The following is a 27,872-nucleotide window of genomic DNA, read 5'->3' as shown; positions in this document are numbered from 1 at the left end:
GAGCACCTTCGGAACATATCTGCTCTGAGTATCAACTTGATTTTTGTCCTTTTTTTTGTTTTGTTTTGTCGATCTCATTGTTGTATATAATATTTTGTTAAATAGTAAAATTTATTCTTTTTTTTCCATTTAAAATCGATAATATTTCTAAGTAATAAATCAATTTTGTTTAATCAAACTGTCTTTTAAAAATCAATAATGACTTGCTATGGCTTGAATGATATTATTGGTAATGCCACCTTACTCGAAATGACTATATTGCATTGGTTCCGATCAATAATTTTGCTTGATCATAATAAATAATTAAAATATTTATTTGTGATTATTTTTATTATTTACTTGAAAGCTAAAATAATAATCAAACATCCATTGAAGTTATACCTAAAAAAAAAATTTATATGCTCAAAGTAAGGATGGAAGGAAGATTGGTTCCCAAAATGTCAAATCGAGAGTTGGGCGCAAGAGAAAAATCTCTAATAAAAGGATTAGATCATTTAAGTCATGGATGCAAAATAATAAAAATGTTATAGACTTCTCTACCCACAACCCACGATTGAGGTTCTCCATCAAACAGACGGTTCAGATAAGAGTAAAAACACAAATTTCCTAGAGATCAATACACATTGTCCTTGGGAATCCCTAGCATTCCAACCATCAGTTTGATTGGCTAGTATTTTCTTAAGTTCAACTATATTAAGATTGGTCACTAATCATATTGAGAGGAGGTTGACCATCTAATTCATTGGTTGGTATTTTGGGTGCAACAATGAGGAGTTATTCCATCATAGAAACCTACTAACCAATGGGACAAAAAGGTTTCCACTTCAATGGAAAGCCAACAAAGACAAGATGTATTTATCCATTTTCCAATCAAAATAAATGTGTAACTTTACATTATAATTTAGTAGTATTCTTCTTTGTTGTCTTCTTCTTTAAATAGTCGGGCAACCTTCCTTCTTCTAATTTTGTGGTTGAATTTGAATTAGCGATTCTATGTTTAAGATCGATTAATAAATAATAATCTCTATCATTATCATGAGGTTCATCCCTAGAATGTGGGCATGCATTTGCTTATCCACTCATCCTCTTGGATCAGTTTCTGCTTTTTATATTTTGAGATTTGTCTTTATTTCTAATTGGTATAACCGTTTAGTTGTAGATTTTACTTTAATATATTTTCGTTTCTTTCTAATTTGATCCTAGTCAAGTCTTTTGTCTTAATCTTCATAAGAAGATGATCTAATGTATCACTATATACCTATTACACTACATTATATCTAATTCTTTAATAATTTCTCATTTTTTTAAAAAAAAATTGGGAGAAAATGTTAACCAACCAACAACTTCAAAAAATCAATTTATTGGAGAAGGGGAGAACTATGAATAAAAGAGAGTCATGGGACTTTACTGGAGTATGAAATACCTGGGAATGAAGGAAATATACACTCAACAAAAAATGAGGGTTTAGTGGTTGATAGAGGTGAAGTGGGTTCAAGGGGATTTGAACCCAAGTCATGGGATCAACACTGCTCAAGCCTGATCAACTAAGCTAAGGGAATCTTCAACTAATATTTTCTCATAATTGAATCTTCTTTTGAATAAAAAAACATGAAATTGGTAACATATAATATCGGTGCTCTTGATATTATTGATCGAATGGTTGAAGGTGATGAAAAAATTTATTATGTCGTTGATGATAACGCATGTCTGTGAAGTCTATCACTTTGTATCCAATTTATCATGGAGTAGTTCAGATGTAGTAGTTCACTAGCTAGATCATGTTTGTCATAATCTCTTAAAAGCGTATTTGATTCAATCGTGCAACTTAATTATCTTTTGGTCAAAATTATCAATAATGAACAACGGAGACTAGAGTTTTGAATTTTTTATTCTTATGGACGACGATGACACCACCAACCAGAAGGATGATTGCCCATAATAACTATCAGAAATGCACAAGTTGTTGGATGACATGCTCGTGAAAATAATCAGAGATTACACCAAGATGGAAGATATCTGATCCAGAGAGAGAAAGAGAAAGAGGATGATTGGCGTGTTGGTTCACCAGAGAAGACACAAAGGTGATAGAGAAGGTGGTACCCTTAATTTTAATTTTAATTTTTTTTTTAAATTGATTCGTCCTTAAAGTCCAGTGGCGTGTCAATATAACTTCCCTTACAAAAATCCTAATACGTGCAACTATGATCATAATCTTCATGAGAAGATGATATGGTGCATAAATATACACCATAAACATATCATACCTGATATTCTAATAGGCGCAACTATTAATTTGCATACTTTTCTCTTTAATTGTTGGGGCATGACCTCGAGATCTAATAAAAAAAACTTACACTTAATTTTTCTCAAGTTTGAAAAGTTTTGTAAGAGATTTGAAAGGCCAAACTCATCAAATTAGTGACATACCCAACTTGGCCTCAATCTTCTCCGGGAGACTAACAAAATATGACTTAAAATGTTCTCTTCCAACATCTTTAGCCAAAAACTCTTTATTTCTTTATCCCCAAAATCATTCATCTTCAACTTCTTGAGGAAAGTTTTTTATCCATGTCTTCATCCTTCAAACCTCAACCTCAAGAACAGTACACGATTTTGGAAAAGTAAAAGATAATGGAATATTTGGTATCTTTTACAAGAGTTATAATGAAGTTGAAAATGATGGATTGGAGACAAGATTTAATAAGTTAAAATTAATTTGCTATAGAAGTTGAAGAGCTTGAAGATGATAGATTTTTGACTAAAAATTGAACATGAGTTTGTTTTCGGTCTTTTTCTGTTAGTCTAACAAAGTAGACTTCGGTTAAGTGGTATGCCAACAATTTGACAACACAGGAGTGTCTAAAATTAATACTCACTAAAAGTTGGAGAGGTATATTTAAATCACACTTTCTTTTACATTCTTTGATTTATTGATGAAAGAGAACGTCTTCCTTCCAACATCCAAGGAATATGAAAGTTTAAGGTGTTCAAAGAATAAGAGAAAAACCTAAAAAGACGCGAATTGATATGGTAAAAACGATTATGAACATAATTTCAATAACAGACGATATGATTTTGGTCCTTTTAACATAATTGAATGGAGGAATGTGATTCATTCAGTTGACTTCAAATCTTTGGGGATAAGATTTTGTACGATAATTCTCTTTTCTGTCTTAACCTATGTTTTAAAACTCATTGGCTAGACTCGAAACTCGGCCAAGCAAACAAAATCCGATTGAATTTTGAATTGTGATTTGGTATTAAAACTCTATTATGAGTAGGAAACTTGGTCGAGATACATATTATATTTAATGTTTGTTTGAGAAAATAACAAAATGATATAATACAAAGTCTTAAAATTTATAAATATTATAAAATATTTAATAAATTTAATATATCTTTAATTATTTTGGTTGTGTCGATTTGTGAATTGTAAAGTTGACTCAATTCAATGGTCATCCAAAAAGTGTTTTAAAACATAGACCAGTGGAGTTGGATCCAATGCTAATCACTTATAGTGTTTATTCATCACACAATGATGTGGCAATATCATTTGCTCTTAATTGCATACGGCCTTGCTTTGGTACACTTCAAATCATTTGTATTTGCAAATGATTTGCACTGCAAATGTTTTTCAGTGAAAATGGTTTTTTGTGATTGGTTGAGATTTTCAATAAAAATTTCATTGTGATTTTACAAATGATTTAAAGCGTTTTTTTGTGCCGCAAATCATTTGCTGAAATTTTTTGCAATGCAATTCATTTGCTCTGTGTAATCAAAGCATCGGTAAAGCTGATTTCAGAAAATTATTTGCAGCAATAGATAGAAATTTTCCCCCTCCGTTGCCTGTGTATGTGCAGTGATCCAACTTGCCACGTAGATATCCTCAACGTGGGACCCACCAAATGAGCTTATTCACCTGCGTCATGCAATCAGTCCAATCATAGCCAACACCCAAACCAGTTCATATTGGGCCCAAGCTAACCCACTTGTCATGAAGCCCAAGCCCATCTGGGTCAAGTACTAAGATCATTATATAAAAAAAGTGGTAAAACCTTATGTAAATGCAATTAAGGTTATTGATAACTAATTATATAAGAATATTATTATCATCCCCTAAGTCTAATCTAAAATTAGGTTTTATGTCTTCTTTTATTACAAATGTGTTTATATCTGATCTCAACACCTCAATTCAAGTTCTCTTTTGGATCTTCATCTCGTTCTTTAGATATATTCAATTTGCATGAGTCGTGATAATCGGACTCGAAAAATCACACTTGGTCGACTTGGCAAGTGCACTGAACCATAGATCTTTTTTTTCGAGATGCACAAGGAAAAAGTCTATGGTTCTGTACACTTGCCATGTCAACCGAGTACTGTTTTTTGAGTCATTTTATCATTAGTCTTTGCGTATTAGAGTTGTGATTGGTAATCTTTGTACATGGATCAACCTCATCATTCACATCTTAGTTATACTCAATCTATTACTAATATGTTACTTCTTAGTCATTCAACATTAAAATAAATAATATATTAATATTTCTTAGTAGAGTTTAGGTTAATTAAGTGGGCTTACGTATGACCCGTCCAAGTTGCACCTGTTTTATGATGAAACCCTTTTAAGAAAGCCCATGTTTTAAACCCACAAAGCATGGGTTAAGCCTGACAAGCCCAATTAGTTAGTTGTGCACCTATATATAAAATCATGGTCTTAAAATCCAATTTTCTGGATCGGATCCATGGTTTTAAAGCTTGTTTTCTGCCAAACAAGGATTTATCAAGGCTCGTCCAAGATTCAAGTTGATTGAGTTGACCCATACACATTAGTCTTGGTGTTCGTTTTCATTCACAGAAACTGATTTTCGAAAATTTAAATGTTTGTGATCTATATGAAATGAGATTTTGTGATTAAGCGCCCATAGTCCATTTTACAACACAAATGCAATTATTACAATTTAAACTTATTTAAATAAGTTTGAAAGGCTTTGACTCGTTTATTCCAAATCGACTCAATGAGTCAAGTCATTCTTATCTACACTTACATCCTCCTTGGGGTTAAAGGGTTAGAGAAGAGGAAGAAATAAAGTTGGAAAGGTATTAATGGAAAAGGAATAGTAAAGAAAAAAAACAATAAAGTTGAAAGGATAATCTTGAAAAGAAGTAAAAGATGCAAGATAATAAAGTTGAAAATATATTCTTGAAAGTGAATAGGAAAGATAATAAAGTTAAAAGTTGTCTTCAAGATTCGTAGTGAGATTAAATATCAATGAGTCGTGATAATCTGACTTAGGCACGTGGCATACTCAATCGACTTACCTAACGTGACAGGCTCGAAAATTGTAGATGTTTTCTCCTCGAGATACAAACTACACATTTTTTTTTATAGGGAACCGTCGTTCTGTATCCCGAGGAGAGCACATCTACGATTCCCAAGTCTATCACGTCAGGTAAGTCGATTGAGTTGCCACATGGCTAAGTCAGATTATCAGTACTCAATCTCAATCTCTTGTTATGTGGAGGATAAAGGGTGTGGGGTCCATCGTTGTATTTTATTATGAGTCGTGATAAATGCACGCGGTCTTGGTATGCGGTTGGATACACAGCTAATGTGGCAAGGGAACAGAATCATAGATCGTTTTCATTAAGATACATTGGAAAAAGATACGTGATTATGTGCTCTTACCACATTAGCCATGTACGAAGACCGCATATTCGTCATTATTCTTTGTTATATGAACATTTCTTAGTAACAAAGTGATACACCTAATATAAGGAATTCAAAGGTCCGTAGATGAGATATCCACATACACAAAAGGTAGAGGATCTTTTGATAATAAAGATAAAAAAACAAACTTTGCAAATTTGCATACTAACTTGATAGTCGAAGCGTTTTTAAAAAGATCCTTGAGGAAGAAAGCCAAATACAAGATCATCATCAAATCCTTATTCCAAAGGATTTAGGTTTTCAAATCATGATAAAATTTTATTAGATATAATTGACTCAAAATCACCAATCATCAACCTTCATTTTGTTGTATAAGTAGGTTCATCAATATGTGGGCCAAAGCCCAGATATTGATGGGCCCCCAAAAGTGGGTTGGCGTGTGGACGTCTTCAAATTGCTCTCTAGGTGATCTTTTTGTCAACTTTATACTCGCTCTAGTCATCTTACATTACTATTTAGTATTAACTGACCGACCCGACGACGCCGAAATTACCCAAAAGTTGGGGCATATTCGTACTTTCACTTTATCTTCTTCTTCTGCTACTTCTTCTCTGTTATGTTATTTCCTTTCCGTCCTCAGAAGATCAGACTCAAAATCGGAAAAAAAAATATGCTCAAACTTCAAAAGTAAACGGTACTCTAAATGAATCTTTCATCTTATGATCTGTAAATTACTGCAAATTTATCTTTGATTCGATTGATTTTTAGGGTTTCTCCACGTAGGACGCTTGAGCTTTTGCTCTGTCTAACTAGAACAGTATCGTTTCTAGGGTTTTATCTTCTTCTTCTTTTTTTCTTTATTTAATTTTTGGTGGATTTGATTGGTTTTAGTGGTAAATTTTGAGTTATTTTTTTATTTATTTTTTTACTGTGATGAAACTGTTTGTTTAGAGAGAATTATGGCTTCGTCATCTCATGCCAATCATCAATCTGAACCTGCAAAAATCGAGCAAATAATCACTGAGTTCTTCACCAAGAGTCTCCATATTATACTTGAATCAAGGTCTCCTTGTGTGTCTTCTCGTAATTATAGTGGAGAGCAGATTCTTTCATCTCCATCTTCGTCAACATCGTCGTCTTCGAGTATCAGACCGAGGGATAAATGGTTTAATTTAGCCCTTCGAGAATGCCCAGCCGCTTTAGAGAATCTTGATCTGTGGCGCCAAAGCAATCTCGAACCGATGGTTGTTGATGTAATTCTAGTTCAGAGACCAGTAGATTTGGATCCAATTCAGTTATCTCCTAGAGTGGGTCTTGTGAGGAATCTCTCTTCGAATTCGAAAGAGAGATTTCCAAGTAGTTGGGTTTCTGGGCTGGGTGAGTTTCCTTCAGAAATGAAGAGTGAGAAGGTTATAGAGAGATGGGTAGTGAAGTATGAGCCTCGAAAGAGTAGGGAATCTAATTCAGCGAGCAAGAGAAGCAGTGGTACGAGTCATTCGGCCTTGTATAAGAAGTCAATTATACTGTTAAGGTCTTTGTATCTTACTGTTAGGATCTTACCAGCATACAAGCTTTTCCGAGACCTTAATTCGTCGGGCCAACTCCGCACGTATAGCCTTGCTCATAGGGTCTCTTCTTTTGTCGAGCCTTTCACTCGTAGAGAGGAGGCAGAGATGCAGCCATTCGGGTTCACACCCGTGGATACTTCTTGTGGTAGGCTTTGTCTGTCGGTGTTGTATCGTCCAAGTCTGTTGGATGTAAGCTTGGAACCGTTGCACCCTATATCCCCACAATTCATACCAGATTACGTTGGGAGCCCAGCAACCGAACCTCTTAAGAGATTTCCTTCTCTTCCGATAACAGATTTCGGGTCCCATGGATCACTTTCTCCCATGCCATTTGCACGGAGGCATAGCTGGGGTTATGACCTTTACAGAGCCTCAACGGCACCTTTGGTGTCGCCCTCACCTTCACCCACATACTCAGATTTCCGTTCTTCATCTTCCAATCCAAGTTCCCATCGCCTCCCACCCATGAGTTCGCTACGCCATCCTCCTGAAAACCCACACTCCAACAATGCGTCTTTAGCTTCTAAGAAGAATACAAGTTTTGATGAATACCGGACATCACCATTTTTCTCTCCATCTCCTTCCCCATCCCCTCCAACCTATTTTCCAGGTAACCATTTATCCAGGGCTCTTCTACGCTCCGAAAGTGATCCAGTCAGCATACCCACAGCCAAGTTGGGTAGGAGCCCATTGGTACCCACCAGTCATGTTCCGCCTTTGTCTCCTTCTCCGAGAAGCTCAAAGCCAGGTTCTTCTTCTCGGACTGATAATGCTAGAGCTCTGATGATATTAGGAGATATTCAGACTGGCCTAACAACACAGAAGGTATTGTATTGGTAACTCTTTTTCCATAGCCATGACCTCATGAAATTTCCTGTATTATTTTTTTTCCGCAACTTGTTTGCTTCATGATGCCTGCTCTTGTCTACTTCAGATGAACTCTTTTGGGAAAGATGAGGTTGTGAATCTTTCTGGAGCAAAGATATCGGCCAATAGTTCACCACGAATTTCGTTTTCCAGGAGCTCTGGTAGATTGTCTTTTCAGGATGAGTTCGATGAACCTGAGTTTGCCTGCCCATTTGCTGATTTTGATGATATAGTGGATCCATGTTGTAGGTATGATCCTTGAATAATTATTCAGTGCATTCTATTGATTTATATCCTTGTATGCCTGATGTTTTGACTCAAACACTTTCCATCAGTACTTCCGGTTGCTTTTATTCTTAGGTTAATTTCCTTTCAGCCTATATTGACGGGGAAAAAAAAAAAAAAACTTTTTTGCAATGAGAAATATCAAATATAAAAATGTGCTTACAAAAGTAATGATTACTTAACTACAAAAGAAGAAGAACAAGAAGAAGAAATGTAAAATACAGAAGGCAATAGAGTTCCCAATATACAAATGTGCCTATAAATTCCATGAGAAGAGTCTCCTCCATGAGCAAGGGACTGAGAATACAAGGATTGGGACAACTGTGTTCCTTCTAGAAGATGTTTATTGTTTGTTTCTATAGAATCCCCTAGCGCAATTGGAGTGGAATAAACCTTTAATAAGATTTATTTATGGTTTATAATCACCGTGCTTGTTTTAGTCAGCCATACATTAGCTACTGTATAATTTTAATATGGGTGTGTATGTTTTATAAAATGGAATAGTGATCATACTTGCATTCTTGATTACTTTCAAAATTCTGGTCCTAACTATTTTAAAGGTTTTGGAGGGGAGCTAAAAGTTCAGATATGTGACTTGAAGAGATGAAGGACTGACATTACTTGGCTTCTAGACTGATCACAAAGTGCGATGGTATTGAAAACAAAGAAATCTACTTACCAAAGAATAGAAAAAGAAATCTAGTTTGTTTATAAGGAGCCACGTAGATGTCTGACATGGCACTTTCAAGTAACTTGGAATTCAGACTTTTCCACACATGCTTTATAACATAATATTTTAGTTATGATGGAAATATGGAAAGAATAAAATATGTAAAAATAAATAAAAAATTTCATACACCATAATTTACTGGATAATAACTTAATAAATATAATTAGATTCCCAAGGAACTATAGTTGTGTTTAACCACTTAATTTCCGAAATATTAGAAATGATAAATAACTTAATTGTTATTCCCCTGGTAGGAACCTTAGTGCCTAAAAAAGGGTTACAAAAGCAGTCTCCTAGGTGTGCCTTGGCACTAAAGCACTAGGCATTGAAGCACCTAGCTTAAGCTAGACATATAAAAAAATAAGTTTTACATTTGCTTTAAGCATTATAAAAATCTGAAATACAAACACAAAAATGCAAACCTTACTTTTTTGTCTTCTCTGATACTGTCAGTGCTGCTATCATCATCGTCATGGTCTCAGGTGGTTGAGATAACCAGCCAGAGTACAACAAGATATGAATGTGATCTTTACAAAGAGCACAGAGAATCCCATCTAAAAACAAACTCCTCAAAAAAGACCCCTTTAAAATCTGGATCTAATTTGCTCCAAAAGAACAGCAGCCCCAAAATTTGCACAACATCTCATGAAAATTACTATCTTCTCCATGAAATACTCTCCGGTTTCTCTCATTCCAAATGGGCCAGCAGATGGCAAAAGGGAGAAGGGCCCAAAGAGTTCTTTTACTACGCAAGAACACATTATCACTCCAAGCTTGGATGAAAGACGAAACTGAATTTGGGAATACCCAACTGATTTGAAACCAGCACAAAAAATGAGCCCAAAGCGTTGGCACAAAAGAGCAAAGTCATTTTAATATGGCACAAACATTGGACTGTTTTCATTCGTATGCTCAGGTTCATCCAAAGTCATTTTAATATCCATCCTATAACGTATTATTATTAGTGCCTTTTTGTTTAAATTAGCTTTAGTTTCCTTATCAAGTTTAGCTTCTTTCTGGAGGTATGCTTCTAATTCTTTAATTGGAAATCATGGAATAGAAGGTTCTGAAGCCACAATTCTTAGATTTCTCGAACAGCCCTGAAGAAGAGGCCGCATACATGTAATGCTGCTTCTTTTTTCCCAAGAGGATTCTTCTTTTTTCTTTCTCAATAACCAAGCATAGAGTAGTGTTGAATTTTGCAAATCTTAAACTCATTCAGGAATTGGGTATTTGGGATCTTAACTTGCTGTCTCTTGGGTAACTGTAAGCACTATAGGAGTTGAAATTACAAACCTTTTGCATGGCTTCATCCAAAAGTGATGGCCTTCAGACAGCAAGCGGGTACCTTGTATCTAAGACTTCAAATCTCGAAGGACGACTTTCCCTCTTATCATCTTTCCTATCAGTAACTTCAATAAAATTTTCACCATTGAGCTGCACCATCCAGATATATAGTGATGCAGGGCAGCCTAGATTTATTCTACTTGGGATGGACGGTGGAAAGGCTAATTGATGGTGATGGAAAAAAAAAAAAAAAAAATTTTTTTACAAAATTTTATTTGGAACCCGTTACTGTTGGTTTGATTTGCATCCCGCATTACATAGACTTTGACTCAACTGACTTCTTGTTCAGTGGGTGTCAAGGTGAATCATTCAATTACTGACAATTCACATCCCACTTGGCTGAACATTGTTTAATGCTGCCAAATACTCACAGAATAAATTTATATTTGCATATGTTCTATGTTATACGTGCGAATAATTGTAATTGGACTCAATGAATGAAGTGCTTAGGCAGCTTCAAAACTGGAATTGAATCCTTTACACTTGTCAAAGAACAAAAAGTGAAAAAAAGAAAAGAAAATGAAAGAATATTTTGAGGATCTTCCTGAACTTTTCAACTCACCTACTGCATATACTTGATGCTTTCAGACCTGAATCTTTTGACGGAAAAGGGCATCTTGGCGAGCCTCTCGAGCCAGGAGGACTATTGCCTGTAAGAAAATCCCAAGATGCTGCTGTCGGTGATCTGGTACGCATGCTAAGGACAGCCCAGCCACTCCGCCCAGACTTCTCAAACTCGATCAAATTGTCACAAATCTCCAAGCCTGAGATCTGGAACAAAAACATCCAAGAACCTGATGTGAGCACAAACCCTGAGTCAGTGGTAGTTCAGAATGCTGCCTCTGATTTGGGTATTACATCTCCTGGGTTAAAGACAACTGCTGAAGCATTGGAAGAGCTTCGAAGGTACAGAGAGATGAAAGACTTGTTGCTTAGGCAAGGAGGTGAGTCCTAGACATTGGCCAATGTTGTCCCATTCAATGGATACTGCCAACAGAGAGGTATGGCTTAGTGAGCTTTTGATGCCCTAGGAAACTTTGTACATATGAAAGTGTTCATACATACCACACTGAGGTATGTTTGTTAGCCCCTCTAATATCCTTTTTATGCGTATTTGTGAGGAAATGTATATGTGTGCATAAAGTAGAACTCATGACAGTCTTACCTGTCACGGTCACTTCCTATGTATAAAGCACTTAACTTGTTTGGCCTTTGATATTTTATACAAAAAGAATGGTTTATGGGGCGTACTATGCAGCCATGACTATAGTGTATTTGGAGAGTGATAGGTCTGGATGGCTACTGAATTAGAATCATCTAGTTTGCTTAAATTAAGCTTCGGAATCTTGCCTTGGCTTGGCTGGTTCTTGTATTTTCTTCTAAAATATGACCAGCAAGTTTGAGTATATTGTGTACAAGAGTTTGTGGGACATAACTGTGGTTTGCAGAGATCCCAGTGTTGTCTGATCTCCCTTGTCTGGGTCATAAGATGTTGGAACTGCATGTGGACATAAAAAAAAAAGCGTTTATGCTTGTTTTCAGTGTTACCATTCTTTGAGATTCATCTGCTGTAAACATAACAGTTTCTTCCTTCTGGTCCTGAAAGTTAATTTTTTTTCTAGGCAAAATATGGGTTATGGGTTGCTTTTAAACCAAAAGAGCATTTGTCGTTTTTTCTTTGTGAAAGAAAGAAAGCAAAAAAAAAAGGTGATCCTAGAAGAAAAGTGGTTTTATGGGTTCTAAGAAGAAAGTGAGTATTGGCGAAGCAAGTTGTGATTCCAGTGTCTCAGCGGTATTTTCCAATTGGATTTAGGTGGATTGATTTCAAATGCTAATCAAGAAGTGAGGTTTTTCTGTGAATTTGAGCACTTTTTTGTTTGTTTTTTTTTATCGGTAGAATTGTTCTCTCTTCCAAGAAAATCTTAGAAAAGCCAACTAGCTTTGTGGTTAATGGTAAAGTCTTGATGTACTTGATACCATAGACCTCAGCTCAAAATCCATCCACATGAAAAGAAATCCCAAAAATTTTACCAATAAAAAAACATCTAAACAAGAAGAGGATATTTACTTGTTGGATTTTGTTAACGTGTGCCATTTTACCAACTAAAAAGATTTAAAAAAAAAATTTAAAAAGGAAGATTTAAGATATAGGAATTATCTTTTGTTCATATATTCATACATTGTATTTAATATTTAATTGTTTTATAATAAAAAATTAGTGTGGCAATAGAAGTTAGGTTAACTTAACCAGTTCTTCAGCGGCATGACACACAAAGTAAAAAAAAATGGCTTGGTAACAACCATGTCTTGGGTTATTAAGTAAATAAATTCAAGATTTAGGATTAAAGACGAGACCAAAACAATTTGATTTGTGATTTTTTCTTTCATTGCATTCCACCGAATAGTTCCCAAGGTCAAGCATACCACTTACTTGTAGGGATTTCCATTGAACTTTTGGAACATTAAGCTCATCAAATGAGCTCGTATCCTGATTTTCTAGCCATTAAAATTTTGGTTACTGAATGGATGATTAAGATGGTCCAATTGGAATGATTTTCGGATTATGATCTTACCCTGAAGGTGGGTCCAGTCCAGATTTACGAAGCAGTGCACCATGTAAGAAGAGTGGTGCACAGCACCCATTTTGTCAAATCTAACAAGTCTAAACCCATAGAATTCATAGCCAAATTAACAAAAGAGTGTACCAAGTGCTTCATGTCATGGTGTTTGTCCCCAAAATGACATCAGCTGCAAATACTTCAAAGTGCAAGGAAAAAAAGAGTTGAAGAAAAATCAAAATTTGGGTCCCCATATTGTTACAACATGTAAATATAATAAAAGCAAACTAATGTTTATTAAAATAGCTCAGCTGGAAAGCTTCCCTAAACAACACAATAGGGTCAAAATCAAATAAAATTACACTTTTATTAATAACAATATCATGTAATAGTCTCTTCCTTTTCCGCAAATCAACTGATAAGAGAGCAATACTGTGAAAAGTCTTTAACAGTAATACACCTCAAGGAATGGCCGAACGACTAAAAAACACAAATGCATGCTCCCCTCCTCTTGCTGACGATTTGTTGCGAATGCAAATAAATGGAGCCTATCACTTTCCTTTTCTTCTCCACTAACTTGCTTTTCCAATACTCAAATTGTTTCTTATAACAACAGCTCTGACACTCTTGTACCCTGATCCAGTACAGAATCAAACCAAACATTGATCAAACTATGCTAGGTGGATCTCCAACCCAATTACAAACTGCTCGGGGCCACCTAGTCCTGATGCAATCTACTAATGGTGCATGCTGAGGCGGCTCAGCCTTTGGTACTTCGACGATAGCATCCTTCCCACTAGAAGTGTCCCCACCTGTGCTGGGCGTCACTACAACATCTGCCATGAACTCCTCAGGTGTCCACCTTGGGGGAACCGAAACCCTCAATTTAGAAAGCCTAGGTCTCTGCAAAGGACTCTCACCCTCCAACATAGCTTGGCTACCGTTCAAAACTGACTTTGCAATCCCATTAAAATGGTAGAGATCAAATAGCTTCTTACCCATCAGTCCTGATGAATCCTTCAGACCTCCCAAGCTCTTCTCCAACTCCAGCAAAACCTGCCAAAATTCACTCCATACTATAAAACCCATGGAGCAAAGTTGATTGAGCTTCTCTTGGGGCAGGTTGATACTTGTTTCTCTTAGAACTTGATGGAGCCCTTCCACACTAATGAAACCTCCTCCTCCACTCTGGTCTTGGGCATCAAATGCTTTACGAATCAGTGATTCTCGCTCTTCAAGTTCATTCTCGTCTTGAACACTAGTATCGAGAGCAAAAACAACTGTGTAATGGGACTCACTTCCAATTACCCAGATTGGCCACTTTGGGCATTTAAAATGCTGGCCAACCTTACAGAAATTGAGGGATTCCAGGAGAGTAAGGAATCCTACTTCCACACTAGTAGGTATGCCCTTCAGAAACATACCGCCTCCAAAATCCATACTCCCATCAAACACATTAGGGACAGCCTGCCCACAAAGTAATAGGTTCACAATTTCCTGTTCCAACAAGAAAGGGCATCTAATACATTATTTCCTGGTTCAATCAAATCTGGAGCACAATTTCATTAAAGAGGAGCTCCTGACAGCCCTAATCTACTACAGTAGCCAAGTGAAAGAAGGAACTCCAGTGACGTGTATAATACCTGTGAGGCATGTCCAAATGGAGCAGTGACCAATGGAAGGCTAGGATCATCCCTATCCTCCTGTACATACTCCTACAACAAGCAAAAACTACCAGTGCTTTAATAACACGAAGCCTAAAGCAACAATAGAATATTGACTCTAGCATTGAACATATTCAATTTAAAAAAGTTGACTGGCCAAGTTAATAATAAACCTGAAAAACCTAGATGCATAGATTTTTTGGACAATTGAGCAATGGCATAAACAAGAAACAACCACGAATAAATGAAAAATATATGAAATGTTATAGAGAGAGAGAGAGAGTAGAACTCACATAAATGGGAATAATAACAAGCAATTAATCATGGTATTAAATTTCAACATATTTGCACAAAATGTACCGAAATATTTCCATTTCCACAAGGCTCGACACAAAATTTAATCTTCAGTTTCCTTTTATGTAATTTTTGTGGAAATCATTAGTCCTTCCACAAAATATTTTGGTGAATAGTAAATTCCACAAAAATATATATAAGTTAAATATCCATGTATCATCTTAGTTTGATTACTTTATAAGCATGTTAGGCATTCTTAAATGCACACAATCGTCCATGTTCCATTTTTTTTATTTTTTATGACGGGTGTCCATGGTCCATTTTTTATTTAGATCACCTCTCTCGCCCAAATCCACCGGTGAAGTAGAACAGATGGCTCTTGATTTTCTAGAGAAAATGGACCAGAAAAAGACAAAGAGAAGACAATTTTCATGGCCGAATCAATTCATCCAGATCTGACCAAGTCAATTTGGTTTGACCAGCATGGTTCGGGTTGACTGGATTGGGGCCATACTCAACCCAATTTTGATTTCAGTCCCATGTGTTTAGTTTATTCAGCTTTAAGTAATTTAGAAATTCTTTAGTTAGTTTCCATTTCAATCCTAGGAAGTTCCTATTTTTTTCAGTTTCTAATTTGTTTGCAAGTTCATTTTCCCACCTAGTTCTTCCGGAGGATTAGTTATCAAACCTGGGCTTCACGAATATTGAAACGCCTAACAAATTTAAAAAGAACCAAACAAAGTACATGGAAGGGGGCAAAAGACTGTGGTGACCAAGTACAATTCAAGGGAGAAACTCAGTTCTGCTTGAACATGCACCACTGACTCTAGGTGGCCCTGTTCCTTAACAACATCTAAATCAATCTCCATGAGTTCCAATAGTTTGTGTCACAGATAAATGCTTAATATTGTAAAAATCAGTAACTTGCTTTGTAACCATCTGCTCCCCCCCCCAAAAGAAAAAAAAATCTGTGCTTTATCAGTTAGTCTGATAAATTTACCAATTCGCTACAAAATATCAAACCTATTTTCTTCTGTCGGCAAGACAAGGCACCAATTCACTACAAAATATCAAACCTATTTTCTTCTTGTACATGTGGCTACAGCAAGGCACCAAAACTAACTACGAATTACTACAATCCATCTTAATATGTCATGTTGAGAAATCAGAACTGATAATACTGTCAGAACATATAATGCACACTGGAAAAAAGGAGAGCTGTTCTAGACTAAGGAGCATACCAGTCCACGAGAAAGTAGAGCAGAAATGAGGAACAACATTGCTCCCAAACGACTTTGGAAAATGGGAAGCATTGCCTTGAGGTGTTGAAAAGCACTCATCTGCGATGTGAATGCGTTAACTCTTAAAGCTTTCTGCAAGTCTGAAGCAGATTCAAACAGAAGACCCTCCAAGGCTTTTGCAATTATCTGTAGATAAAATATTGCAAACTGAACATAAGCAAAATTATACATGGATGAGTCATGCTTATATATATGAGAGGGAATAGAGGACACAGTGTTTCAGGTTTAATCCAAGATTCCCAACTGATGCTGCAAAAGAACATCCACTAACCACTCAGAAAGCCTCACCTCATCATTCTGAGCACCTTCAGAAGCCGCTTCAGGGAGATGGCTCAAAGAAACGTTGAGAGTTGCAACTACAGCCCTTTTCTTATTTCCACATAGAAATAATATTTCTACCATACTTTGAACTAAAGCACTGCATATTTTTCAGAGAGGGATGTTAACACACTGTTCTGTAAGGCAATGTAGTCTGGAAAGCCAAACTAGATCACAATGGAATCAAAATAGAATGCTACGTGAAATAGTTTTTTTTAACACAATAATCAACAATTAAAATTTTGTAATGACTAAAGTTAGACCTATGTTTTCATCAAAGGTACAGAAGTGCCAGACATATTTAAGATCAACCGATCACTTGTTGGATCATGCACCTTCAAACTCTTGATTTTTTTTAAATATATATGATTGGATATTCAGACATGGTTTTGGCAAACAAGTTTTGTTCATGGGTATGTAGACTGTAGTGTCCACATGGAGACGATAAACGTCTGTTTGATCAAATCGAGTACACAGATATTCACCTCCGACCAATGGAACACAAGCGTGTTGCCTTCTTTCAGTAGCTAGGTCAACAGCATCATATAGGAAAGATAGGAGAACACTTATTATTATTATTATTATTATTAGTATTATTATTATTATTTATTTATTTTTATTTTTTTGGGGGGGGGGGAGGGATGGGAACATAAAAGTGGCTTACCACCAACAGAATATCAATTGCCAGCTTTCTTAAAGGTTTTATCAATTTAAATGCCTTTCTTGAAATTCTAGCACTTGAGATTTGAATGTGAAGTTTAATACCTATAAAATTTTGAACTTGATGACATTAAAGTTTATATAGAGTAGGATCAAAATATTCTAATGAGCAGAGTAATCACCTTGCCTTTCCATCGTCAGTTAGAGAAGCAAAATTACCCAATGTAACACATTCACTTTGAGAAAATCTACTTGGACCCAATTTTTGTGATGTCAAGTTGGCTGTATTTTTACCTAATTCGTCTGAAAAAAACAGTAGGTATTTGAGGACATATGCCTGCATAACCCAGCAGAAAATATTGTAAGATAAATTTCTTTTATAATGGATGAATAAATGGTCCTAAAACCTGATAGTGTAAATAAATTACAAGAAAACTAATAATATGAATAAAAGTAAGGACAAAAGCATAAAATGATGAATAAAAATGCACGTGCACCATTTAAGTTATAAATCATAACATAGGATAATCAGAAACAAAAAATTCATACAAGAGGGAATTGTTTTTTAACCAAAACTCGGACATAATGATAACGCCTAACAATAAACCACAGTCCACAGCACATGAAATAATTCAGAATTCAAATGTTACAAATTATCAGCATCACATAAATTCAAATTGTTAGTGGATGTTCAGTGAAACTTCACTTCTTTTCTTCCTACAATTTGAATTTAAGGCTTGGCCAGATTAAGCAGCAAAGTCGTCATGTTTTACAAGAATCTTAGGCATGACATTATTGAACAGCATTCTTGTTCTTAGATATGTTTCTTGTGTTAGGTTTCTTGGGACAATACAACACTTCTAAATGTCAATTTGATCATACTTAGCAACAACAACAAAATGTTAATTTGATCATCCATTTGTAATAGATATACCAGCAATGATTTCCATATTTATCATGTGGCTTGTACAACTACAAGGGCAACCAGTAATTCACCACCAACCTTATGTCTATTGCACATGCTTTGATGTCATTGTATTTCTACGAGGTTTGCTGTTATTATTTATGCAGAGTTAGATGTAACATGAACACAAAAGGTGTGCCGCAATTTTTAATACGGGTTTTAGATTTATAAACACAAAGGGAAAACAACCTAATGATATAGTCCAGGATGAGTTCGATAATTGTAAAAAATCTGGGTTCCAACTGCTAAAGTTACAATAGAGAACAGTCACAAGGTAGATTCAAGGCATATATAATAATAATGAGTAAGAAGATTGCTGGAGCCAAAAGAGATTCCAGAATGAGAGTAGGCTTCTGAAGAAATAGGAGCAACTTTAGCAGAATAATTTAGCTACCAGAGTTGAACAAAAAAAAATGTGAATTCACATTTAGCCTTTTAGAAAGAAAATAAGGAGTAAGCTAGGAAAATATCAGGAGAAAATGGCCGTACATTCATTTTGGTACAAGTTGTAAATATTGTCAATTGTGAGGATCCCACTGATCACTGTCAGTAAGTTATTGTAGTTAGCAGTGACCATTTCTCAGAAAAATGTTAGGAAAATATCATGAGATTTTCACCAATGTTTAAGGAGAATGATAGGAAGGGTGTATTTAAGAAAAATCTAATTTCATTTTCCAATTGTTTGGTTCTTATTTCAACTGAACTGAGATCTTCCAGGTGTCCCAACACTACAAGAGTTCTAAAATCTCCCAAGATTTTCTTACACAAGTCAGTTGCAGCTATACTTCTAACATCGGGATTGAACTAATGGATAATGCCAAACAAGTGACCTAAACGTGGACATAGGAAGTCGACAATCACATGAAAGAAAAATGTATACAGAGCACTGATGTTATTGCAACCTTACAAAGTATCTCCCAAGATTTTCTTATGCAAATAAGTTGTGACTATACTCAACTAATAGATAATGTCAAACAATTTACCAAAGTGCGGACAAAAACACAATGGCCAAAAATCCAGGGCTAGTTCATAATTGCACCAAAGTAACAACTAAGTAAGTTCATACACAAGACAAAAATATTTCACAAAACATTATGAGAACCGTCCACACACTAAGCTAAAAAAGTAAGAAATTTTGAAATTACCTGTATGGTTGCTAACACGCCACAAGGACCCCCTTCATGTTGTACCAAGCCCATACATGTTTCTGGATCAGAGCTGAACCTATAGGAACCATTTGTATAACATTAGCAGAGACTATAAATATAAAACTAACATGTCGGAAGAAAATTATAAAAAACCAAATCCAGCGAAACAAAAAATCTGAATTATAAAAAATATCTGCAGCAGCATGATCACCAAAGATCAAGCCAAGTCCAAAACTTGCTATCATGCTTTTCAATCTCGGCTGTGACTAGGGTAAGATCCACATGTGATGTGCAACATAGGAGATCGATGTTGGCACGATTCAAAGCTTGGTCTCAAAATAACTTGGCTGAGATATCTCAATCTGGGGGAGTTAACTGTGACTCGGCCTACACCCATACTAATGTATCTGACTTAATATCTTGGCTGACATATCTCAATTGGGGGGTTAAGTTAACTACAAGTTTGCGACCGTGCCTACACCCACACTCACACGTATCTTTGTCAGCGGTACCTAGGTAGCACCTACTACACTGGATCAAATGTTTGTGCGAGTTGACAAGTATTTTTATAGGCCAGTGAGTTGACAGGTTGCAAACTTATCTCCATTCCCCTTTGTTCTCCTAGGCAATGTAACCACCTATCTATTTTTAAAATTTTAAAACTAATAATAAAACTCACTTTGTTGTGTTATATGTATACCCTAAACTTATGCATGTACATAAGATTACAAAACTGACTTAACTAAATGGGGTTTGAACGCCCCACAACCATGAAAACAAAAGTTTTAATTCATTGGTTTCTTTGTTTGAAAACAATTTTAAAATACTTCGAAATGCAACAAAAAAAAAAAGATTAAAAAAAATGCTTAAACAATAAAACATAACTCTCTTGCCTGAAATGTCATCAAAATCAGGCTAAGCTACAAATTTCATTTGCAGGTGTCATGAAGGGAGTATAAATTGTTCAATATCATCAACGATGTGTTGCAATATAACACATAGTTGAATTGGGCAAGAAACAAGGGAGTATTTAGTAGGACCAGAAGTCTTGGGTTCTGTGTGATAAAATTCCCATCTGTGCATTAGTGTAAAAGGTGAAATTTTGATTACACAGGATCAGAGATTCTTGGTCCCTTAAAATACGAGCTTGGCCATAGAAGTAGAAAGTGAACACACTAGATTTAACCAAGAGAACTTCAACAAAAAATCACTAATTCAACAATAAGAGCTTCAATACATGTATATTCATACCTGATTCCCTGATTACTCCATTGCGCTAGAATTTCCTTCGAAACTCTATCCCCAAACACCATAGAAAACAACTGATTTGCAACCTCAGGCGACAGCTCCTCCCCCAAATTCAAATCTTTCCCCTCCTCTCCTCGATAGACTGGCTTCGATTTTCCGCTTACAGGCTCCACAACATCACTCTTCTCAACCATGGCTACATCGACATTCTTCTCTGCCGCCAAAACACCACCGCTCTCATCCGCCATTGAAACTGAAGCTGAAGCTTTCTTCCCCTCGGCCTTCGTAACTGCGGAGCTCTTCGCCATCAACATCCTCTTCTCTGCCGCTGCCGCCATTAGTTCTCGCTGCAATTTCCGATTTCTTGCCTCCGGGGACTCTTCCGGATTACTAGAAACCGTCGGAACTACGGCATTCTCCCTTGGTTTGCTCCTCTTCGCCTCAGGTGGCGAATGGAGACTCATACGCAACGCCATACGCAAGTCCTCTTCTTCTTGATCAGCCATTAAAGCTACTACAAATATATAGCTCTCTCAAATCAGAAACCAAATGCGTGAAAAATCCGAACTTTAGGGTTTTGAACTGGAAATTGCAGAGAAAAATCGAACAATTAAAAAATAATCTGCTAGAGAACGTTTGTCGATTCGATCAGAAGACAAGAGATGACCAAATCGAAACCCTAGAAAAAATTCAAAAAGAAAAAAAAAAAATAGAACCAGAGAGAGAGATCGAAGAAATTAAGAACTACACGATCTTTATGCACCATCCAGAAGAAAAGAAAAGGTGTTTATGTGAAATGACTAATAGGTCCTTATTCCTTAAATATGTTACAGTCAATTTTGATAAAGAGTAGGGACTATTTTGGTAAAATGAGCTTCATAAGTTAAACTGAAAAACAACCGGCGAAACTGGCCTTGTATAGGAGGCAACCTCGTTGTCGTAGAGAATCTTTTTAAGAGTGTGAAAGTAGGTGAATGAATGGATCAGACCGTCACGGTCTTAGATGAACCAGTTTAAATCGAGTCGAATCTAGACCAGACCCACTCCTTTGTTAACCGGTCGGACCGGCCCAGATTGTCTAAGCAACCCTTTTGACGCATCACCTGAGCTGCCAAGTGTAAGAAATTCATGTGGATGGAGATTTTCTCCTTGCGGTGAAGATATTTTGATCAAATCAGTGTTTGCTATGTAAAAAATTACCTCTAATGCTGAAGTAACGTTAAAATTGACATGAATTCTCACATTGCTGATGTGGATATATATTTATCTATGGATCATGTATGGTTATGTGTGCGCCTCCACATCAGCAATGTGAGAATCGATGTCAATTTTAATGTTACTCCAAAATGACTCTTAAAACTATATTTGCTCTTTCTTTGGAGAAGAATAAAATTACTTTGCGAAAAACATTCTATAAGAAACAAACAGGACTTCAGTTATAAATTACTCACAATAATCAAAAAATCTTTATGGTGTTTTTTTTTCCTCTCCGATCTTAACAAAAACTAAACTTTCCTAAAGACTTTAGCAATATGTTTTGAACCATTACACAAGGCATTTTTCCTTCAAAACGGTATCATCAAGCGTGTCACGGCTCATCAAATAGTTTGTCCAATCCATGCCACGACACAGTATCACCACATATGGCTAGGATCAAGGATCAGATCTGTTAAGGATCCAATCCAATATTGTATGCAATCAGATCCATTGATAGCCCTTGTAGAACAATGAATAGCTTAGCTTGTATGAGGTCAAGGAAGACAAAATTAAACCTTGCCACATTTGAAGAAAGTCTTTGAGAAGAAGATGACTGAATTATAATTTAGGTCTTTTACAGAAACTGACTGAATTGAAATTTGGGTCTTTTACAAAGAGGCTTAGCTGAATCACAATTCCCACTTAAACAAAATCCTGCGAGAAATATTTCAGACTATATAACATGAACATGCTAATTTCTAAACTTCAGTCTATCCTAATCTCTACTTTTTTCTTAATCAAGCCGTCCTTAATGGTGGAGAAACCAGTATTACACCATCACCCCTGACAAAAAGAAATGGAATGGTACGCCTTGTAGTCTGAAACAAAAAAAAAAAGAAAAAAAAGGTCAGTTATCCATGATGAGCACAACTGCAGACCAGAAGATGAAAATAAATTTAGTGTAATTATGAAAACAAACAAAATTCAATTTAGACCTGCATAAGACCACAGTGCATCTTCATTACTTAATGAGAGATCTAACATTCTTTCTTTTTCCCTATCTTGGGTACAAGAATTCTTACAGAAAGAGAGAATTTTAAAGAAAAGTGGCTTCACTGCAAAGTGGAATGAATTCTCATTCCTTCCTAAAGGAAATTTTTTAAGTGAAAGCAGATTCTTGATACGGGTTTGCCAGTGAAGTGGCTGACACCACTACAAATGTGGGAATGGTGAGCAAAAGGTGGTAAATTTCAGGGCCTACAACTTATTAGTTAATGTGCACTGAAAAAAAAAACATGGATAAGAGTAAGTTCTTGGAGATAATTGATGGATTGCCATCTTTGTACCAGATAAAATTCTTTCTTATTGGAGTAACTAGTTATGATGTATTGTAATAAGGTGTACTACGATACACCGTATCATATCTATTGAGGTTAAGATAAGGTTAGATTGATTTGGTTGAGATTTATTAGGGATAGAGTTTATCTCTAGATATGATTTGGTTTCTATAAAACCCTATTAGGATTGCTGTAATTATTATCTTATTAAGAGAATCAATCAGTCTCATCCTTCTTTATTTAGCTAAAAATGTTTTTTTCTAAAACAAACGCTATTTGGCCAATGCGGACCATTATTTTTGAAGTTTTTATTTCATAAAATTATTTTTTTTCAGGCCAAAAAGTATTTTTAATCAAAAAAATATTGTAGAGTTGTTACAAGATCCCTTGTCAAGTTTCAAGATGCTTATACAAATTGACAAATACAGAGGGAAACATGAAGTGATCTACTCCATGCCACAAGCACTTCAAAAAAAAAAAAAAACAAGACGACTCAAAATATGCTCATTATTTCTTTTTCTTCTTCTCTTCTATGGGGTTTGTTATGCAGCAATATGAAAATGAATTGAACCCAAACATAGTGAGTTGATCCCTGACCATGGATCAATCTCCAAGGCAAACAACAAGTGAGGTTTCAAAAGATAAACATAAACAATATGAATTATGCAATACCCGAACAATCTCTTCATAGGTTTCATCATCGATCTCCACTGTAGTAATAATTTCTTCAACATCCCCGAGTATCATATTCAGATGCTGGTCATAGGCCTACAGAAGAGGATCACAGCCAATGGCACCAAATGAGAAGATAGTACACATCAAGGATCAGCATGTAATCAGCGTAAGGCATAAAGTAAAAGAAAATTGCTCAAAAATGAGTACAGGAAGTCAATTGGGTTGAAAGAAAAACATCAACAGAAATGTTTCTACCGGGAAGAAGAAGGAGTTGAAGGACAAATACTGAACGGTAACTTTTTTTTTTTTGAAAAGTGTAATATATTGATAAAGGAAAACAAATACAGGAGAACACAAATACAAGGAGGCCGAGGAGGCCTCACAAAGAACAAGAAGGAAAATAAAACATCACTAATTACAAAGGTCGTTCCATCTAAAGATAAAATCATCGAAAGAGAATCCTGCAAACTCTTTATACTGTTTTGACCAAAGGTACAAATAGCCCAAAATCTCCAAAAAGCCTGCATGCGAGCTTCTAGTCTTATTATTGAACACCCTGTTGTTTCTCTCGTTTCAAACCCCCCAAGCAATAGCCGAGGGAAGCATAGCCCACAGAAGTCTTTTTCTGGAATTAAAGTCATTACTAGCCCATTCAACTAACAGGGAAGAAAACTTACAAAGAAGGACCCAATACAATGGTAACTGAATGGTAACTTAAATACAATGTAGCATTAAATACAAGGTAGCATGCTGTAGATGTATATGTCCAAACAATGTTATCCAAAATATTAAGTAAAAAACAGAGAGAACTAGTTATATTTTTATTTATTTTTGTAAAAGGTAAAAATAAAAGGGGAAGTGTTCATTAGGAGCAATAACTAGAACCCGTTCATAGCAGTCTACTAGTGTATCTGCATTCTTTCTGTATAGTTTTCAGCTACATGGAAGAGCGCATACTGAAATTTGCCACATGAGCAGATGCTGAGGTGATTAAACAATTGGGCTCTTTGGGCATGCCACCTAAGCTGCTACATGCAAATGAAACTTTATCGCTCCAGTGACAAGGTCTGGAGTTATGCTGCAGAAGAGCCATCCCCAAATAAAAATAAGCATTTACATGTGAATAGGAGAAATTAAAGATATTGGGATGACTGAAATGACGGGGACGAGCTGATGAAATTTATTATAATCAATTGATTTGTGGAGTTAAAGAAATGGTGGCTATACTTCATTGGAAAATTGTCCGAGTCATAGAATTGACTATAAGATACTTTATCTTGGGAAGTTTTTGTGAGAGATAACAACATTTTGCTTAACCGTTGGGGGCTTTGCTTGTGCATAACGTAGACCTAGCTTTATGGCAGTGATATTTAAAGCTGAATTGAAAGAAAAAAAATAAGGTGTTATATGATGGATTATGGAAGTTTTAGAAATATCTTATGTTCTTAGATTCTTATTAATAGTTGTAGAGGCACGAATTGGCTCTACCCTTTTCTTCTCTCCTGGCTCGGGCAGACCTGCAAATCAGCCTACTCCGACGATCAAGTTAGACAAAGTTGATTAGTGTAATTTAGTGCCCTTTTTTTTAGAGAAGAAGAAATCGAACCCCCTTTTACTCATAGTTTTCCTCCTTATATAGGCGTTAAACTTGATCGTTTTCTGTGCCACCCTCTGAGGTGACTTAGGGCAGTTAGCTCACTCCCTGACATGTCAGCTGCAGGAGTTGTTGCAACTGCCCTGTCACTTCTGAGAAAATCAGAGTTGATCTGACATGATGTGGGTTGTTAGGACCGACTGTCCATCATTGGCACATCTGTCAGATCTGTCCTCCCGACCTACACTGCAGTTGCCCGGACTACTTCATTAGTCGATGGCTTAGTTCCAAGCTATATATCCGTGCATCCGTCGAGGTTAATAAACCGAGCAAAAGTCGCAGTTCGTCCGAGCTTAAAATCATTAATTCTGGCCCTTATTTGAGCCACGTGTCTGTGCTCAAGAATTTCCCCCACAATAGTCATATTTCTTTCTCAGATGGTTGTCTGAGGTCGAAAAGTTGCACCACTGTCAGGGCTAAGTTTTTTTAATGTATAGAAAGACCTGTATTTATCAAAAAAGCAAATGTGGGTTCAAGGAGATTTGAACCTAGGTCGTGGAATCAACTCTCCTCAAGCCTCACCAACCTAGCGAAGTTGGCATCTTCAGAGATAGATATATATACTCCAACAAAAGGCGCACACCTAACCAACTAGCGTTCGGCACAGTGGCCAAAGCATCCCTCCAAAAAGGGAGAGGTCTTAAGTTCAAACACCCTCGTTGGCCACCCACAGGGATTTTTCCCTGCTCACTTGGTATGTGTGGTTTGTGGGGGTATTGCATGTACCCGGGGGATTTGGGTGAGATATGGTGCTCTAAGAGGCCAGTTGCCTCGCCCCTGCTAGTCAAGCTTACGGGTGTAGAACCCCCATCATAAAAAATAAAAAAAAGGTGTGCACCTCACATGGAGTCAAAGCTCAATTTGGGTGCTCTGGATGGGCAGGTCTTGATGTGGAGAGTCCAAGTATGAGCTCTATTCGGGGGTGCTTATGTTCCTCCTAGTGTGAAAGATTTTATAAGGACCGTTGTAATGGACGAAATTGTGAGCAATGGGTAATCACAATCATCAGAAAATGATGATTTTGAATCGATGTAGTATGTGTAAGAATCATGATTATATAGTTAATCACCTATTCGTTCATTGCAAAGTAGCTTGGGAAAAAGATCAAGTCTTTCTTGTTGAATCCTGGGATACTCTCCTCATTAATCACTTGCACTTTGTAAAAGGCTCCAACTGTCTTCAAGAAGCGACCTCTCAAGAATTAGACTCAATTTTTTATCTGATTTGAAGGGATTTCAATCAAGTCTCCAAGCGTCCATCTCAAAGAAGAAAGTTTTTTCTCAAATCCTACTATAATCAAATAATTAGTCGGTTTTCTTAGTTTCCCAACCCAAAGATGAAAACTTTAGGAAATCAAGTCCAATATACGACTTGATGGGCTTCAAGAATCAATGGTATCTCTCCATATACAAGAACACACAAATTCAGAACTCAGAAGACACCCATTCGGCTAAACGATCTAAAAAACCAAAAAACAACAACATAATTCAAAACCCATTTCAGAAAAAATTGATGAGTACCTTTCCACATACAAGAACACACAAATTCACAAGACACCCAAATAGCTAAAACAACCAAAAACAATAATAGAATCCAAGAAAAACGAAACCCATTTCAGAAAAACTTCATGGATTATGAGAAACATCATATTTCATGAAATAAACCAAACCCCAGACCAAGAATATCAGTAGAATTGCCAGAAAAAACGAGTAGAAACGGTTGAGGGATTAAGGAGAATAAATTATTTAATCTAAGAGAATAATATCTTACATGAAGCTTTCCTCTTAGTTCTCTATCGGACCGAAGCTTAACGTAGATTCGCTCGTCGAGACTGAGCCTGATGAGATCAAGGGGCTCTCTCACCGCGCTTTCTTCTTCGCTCGTCATCTCTGCTCTTTTGCTTTACTTTGTGCCTTTCGTCCGCTTAAAACTGTGTTTTTCTTTTGCTTTACTTTCTAAAGGTGGATCCTGTACTACCGAGAGTTGGTTTGTAACTTAAACCCTAGACTTTCCCAATGAACATTCATGATTCATGTCATCATGTGTGACTCTTTGAACTTTCGCCCCTACTCTATAAAAAAAAGTGTGAGAGAACTTCTATTGGAAGTCCAACTTTTACTTATCACACCCAAACTAAATTAAAGAACACAACTTAATTAGGTGAAAATACGGCGTTCTCCCAAGAATGTTAGGTTTGGATAATTCCTTCGCCTTGGGATAGATATCAATGAGCATGAGAATAACATCAAGAGATTGGGACAGACGATCACTGTTGATGTCAACTTGTTTCTTTTATGATAATAGTCATTTGTGACTTTTTTATCTTGTGCAAGTACTATGAAGATAATTTTTATATAGAAAGAGTAATTCTTATTTTAAATAGTGTCTTAAT

At 36.2% G+C, this 27,872-nt stretch overlaps 3 protein-coding genes across 3 annotated transcripts; 1 reads left to right on the top strand and 2 right to left on the bottom strand.

Moving 5' to 3' along the window:
* Positions 1-6,184: 6,184 nt before the first annotated feature.
* Positions 6,185-11,726, top strand: LOC147402818 (autophagy-related protein 13b-like). The gene is made up of 4 exons (XM_086438167.1): positions 6,185-6,359; positions 6,617-8,058; positions 8,168-8,349; positions 11,051-11,726. Exons 2-4 carry the CDS (start codon positions 6,625-6,627, stop codon positions 11,415-11,417), a joined length of 1,983 nt encoding a protein of 660 aa, XP_086294293.1. The 5' UTR covers positions 6,185-6,359; positions 6,617-6,624; the 3' UTR covers positions 11,418-11,726.
* A 1,566-nt stretch (positions 11,727-13,292) lies between these two features.
* LOC147402817 (uncharacterized) lies at positions 13,293-21,352 on the bottom strand. The gene is made up of 7 exons (XM_086438168.1): positions 20,621-21,352; positions 19,367-19,445; positions 17,440-17,594; positions 16,568-16,697; positions 16,220-16,405; positions 14,664-14,735; positions 13,293-14,517 (listed from the first exon to the last, which is right to left on the bottom strand). The coding sequence occupies exons 1-7, from the start codon at positions 21,121-21,123 to the stop codon at positions 13,687-13,689; spliced, it is 1,956 nt and encodes a 651-aa protein (XP_086294294.1). The 5' UTR covers positions 21,124-21,352; the 3' UTR covers positions 13,293-13,686.
* Positions 21,353-22,411: 1,059 nt separating this feature from the next.
* Positions 22,412-27,489, bottom strand: LOC147402816 (sm-like protein LSM3B). Its single transcript, XM_086438169.1, has 3 exons — positions 27,251-27,489; positions 23,824-23,919; positions 22,412-22,692 (listed from the first exon to the last, which is right to left on the bottom strand). The coding sequence occupies exons 1-3, from the start codon at positions 27,365-27,367 to the stop codon at positions 22,612-22,614; spliced, it is 294 nt and encodes a 97-aa protein (XP_086294295.1). The 5' UTR covers positions 27,368-27,489; the 3' UTR covers positions 22,412-22,611.
* Between the last annotated feature and the right edge of the window lie 383 nt (positions 27,490-27,872).

Source organism: Akebia trifoliata, chromosome 4, assembly GCF_017979445.1.
Source record: "Akebia trifoliata isolate Shusen 1 chromosome 4, ASM1797944v1, whole genome shotgun sequence".
Taxonomy (NCBI): domain Eukaryota; kingdom Viridiplantae; phylum Streptophyta; class Magnoliopsida; order Ranunculales; family Lardizabalaceae; genus Akebia; species Akebia trifoliata.
The sequence above is the reverse complement of the archived record's forward strand: the minus strand, read 5'-3'. Positions and strand labels throughout refer to the sequence as shown.

What these genes read in the sequence shown, in the direction of transcription:
- LOC147402818 (XM_086438167.1), top strand. Translation starts at nt 6,625, where the DNA reads ATGGCTTCGTCATCTCATGCCAATCATCAATCTGAACCTGCAAAAATC. An exon ending in CTGGCCTAACAACACAGAAG is followed by an intron (nt 8,059 to 8,167) that starts GTATTGTATTGG and finishes TGTCTACTTCAG; the next exon opens with ATGAACTCTTTTGGGAAAGA. An exon ending in ATAGTGGATCCATGTTGTAG is followed by an intron (nt 8,350 to 11,050) that starts GTATGATCCTTG and finishes TGATGCTTTCAG; the next exon opens with ACCTGAATCTTTTGACGGAA.
- LOC147402817 (XM_086438168.1), bottom strand. Translation starts at nt 21,123, where the DNA reads ATGGCTGATCAAGAAGAAGAGGACTTGCGTATGGCGTTGCGTATGAGT. An exon ending in GCGTGTTAGCAACCATACAG is followed by an intron (nt 17,595 to 19,366) that starts GTAATTTCAAAA and finishes TGGGTTATGCAG; the next exon opens with GCATATGTCCTCAAATACCT. An exon ending in CATTTGGACATGCCTCACAG is followed by an intron (nt 14,518 to 14,663) that starts GTATTATACACG and finishes TTGTTGGAACAG; the next exon opens with GAAATTGTGAACCTATTACT.
- LOC147402816 (XM_086438169.1), bottom strand. Translation starts at nt 27,367, where the DNA reads ATGACGAGCGAAGAAGAAAGCGCGGTGAGAGAGCCCCTTGATCTCATC. An exon ending in AACTAAGAGGAAAGCTTCAT is followed by an intron (nt 23,920 to 27,250) that starts GTAAGATATTAT and finishes CCTCTTCTGTAG; the next exon opens with GCCTATGACCAGCATCTGAA. An exon ending in CCTATGAAGAGATTGTTCGG is followed by an intron (nt 22,693 to 23,823) that starts GTATTGCATAAT and finishes TTTTTGTTTCAG; the next exon opens with ACTACAAGGCGTACCATTCC.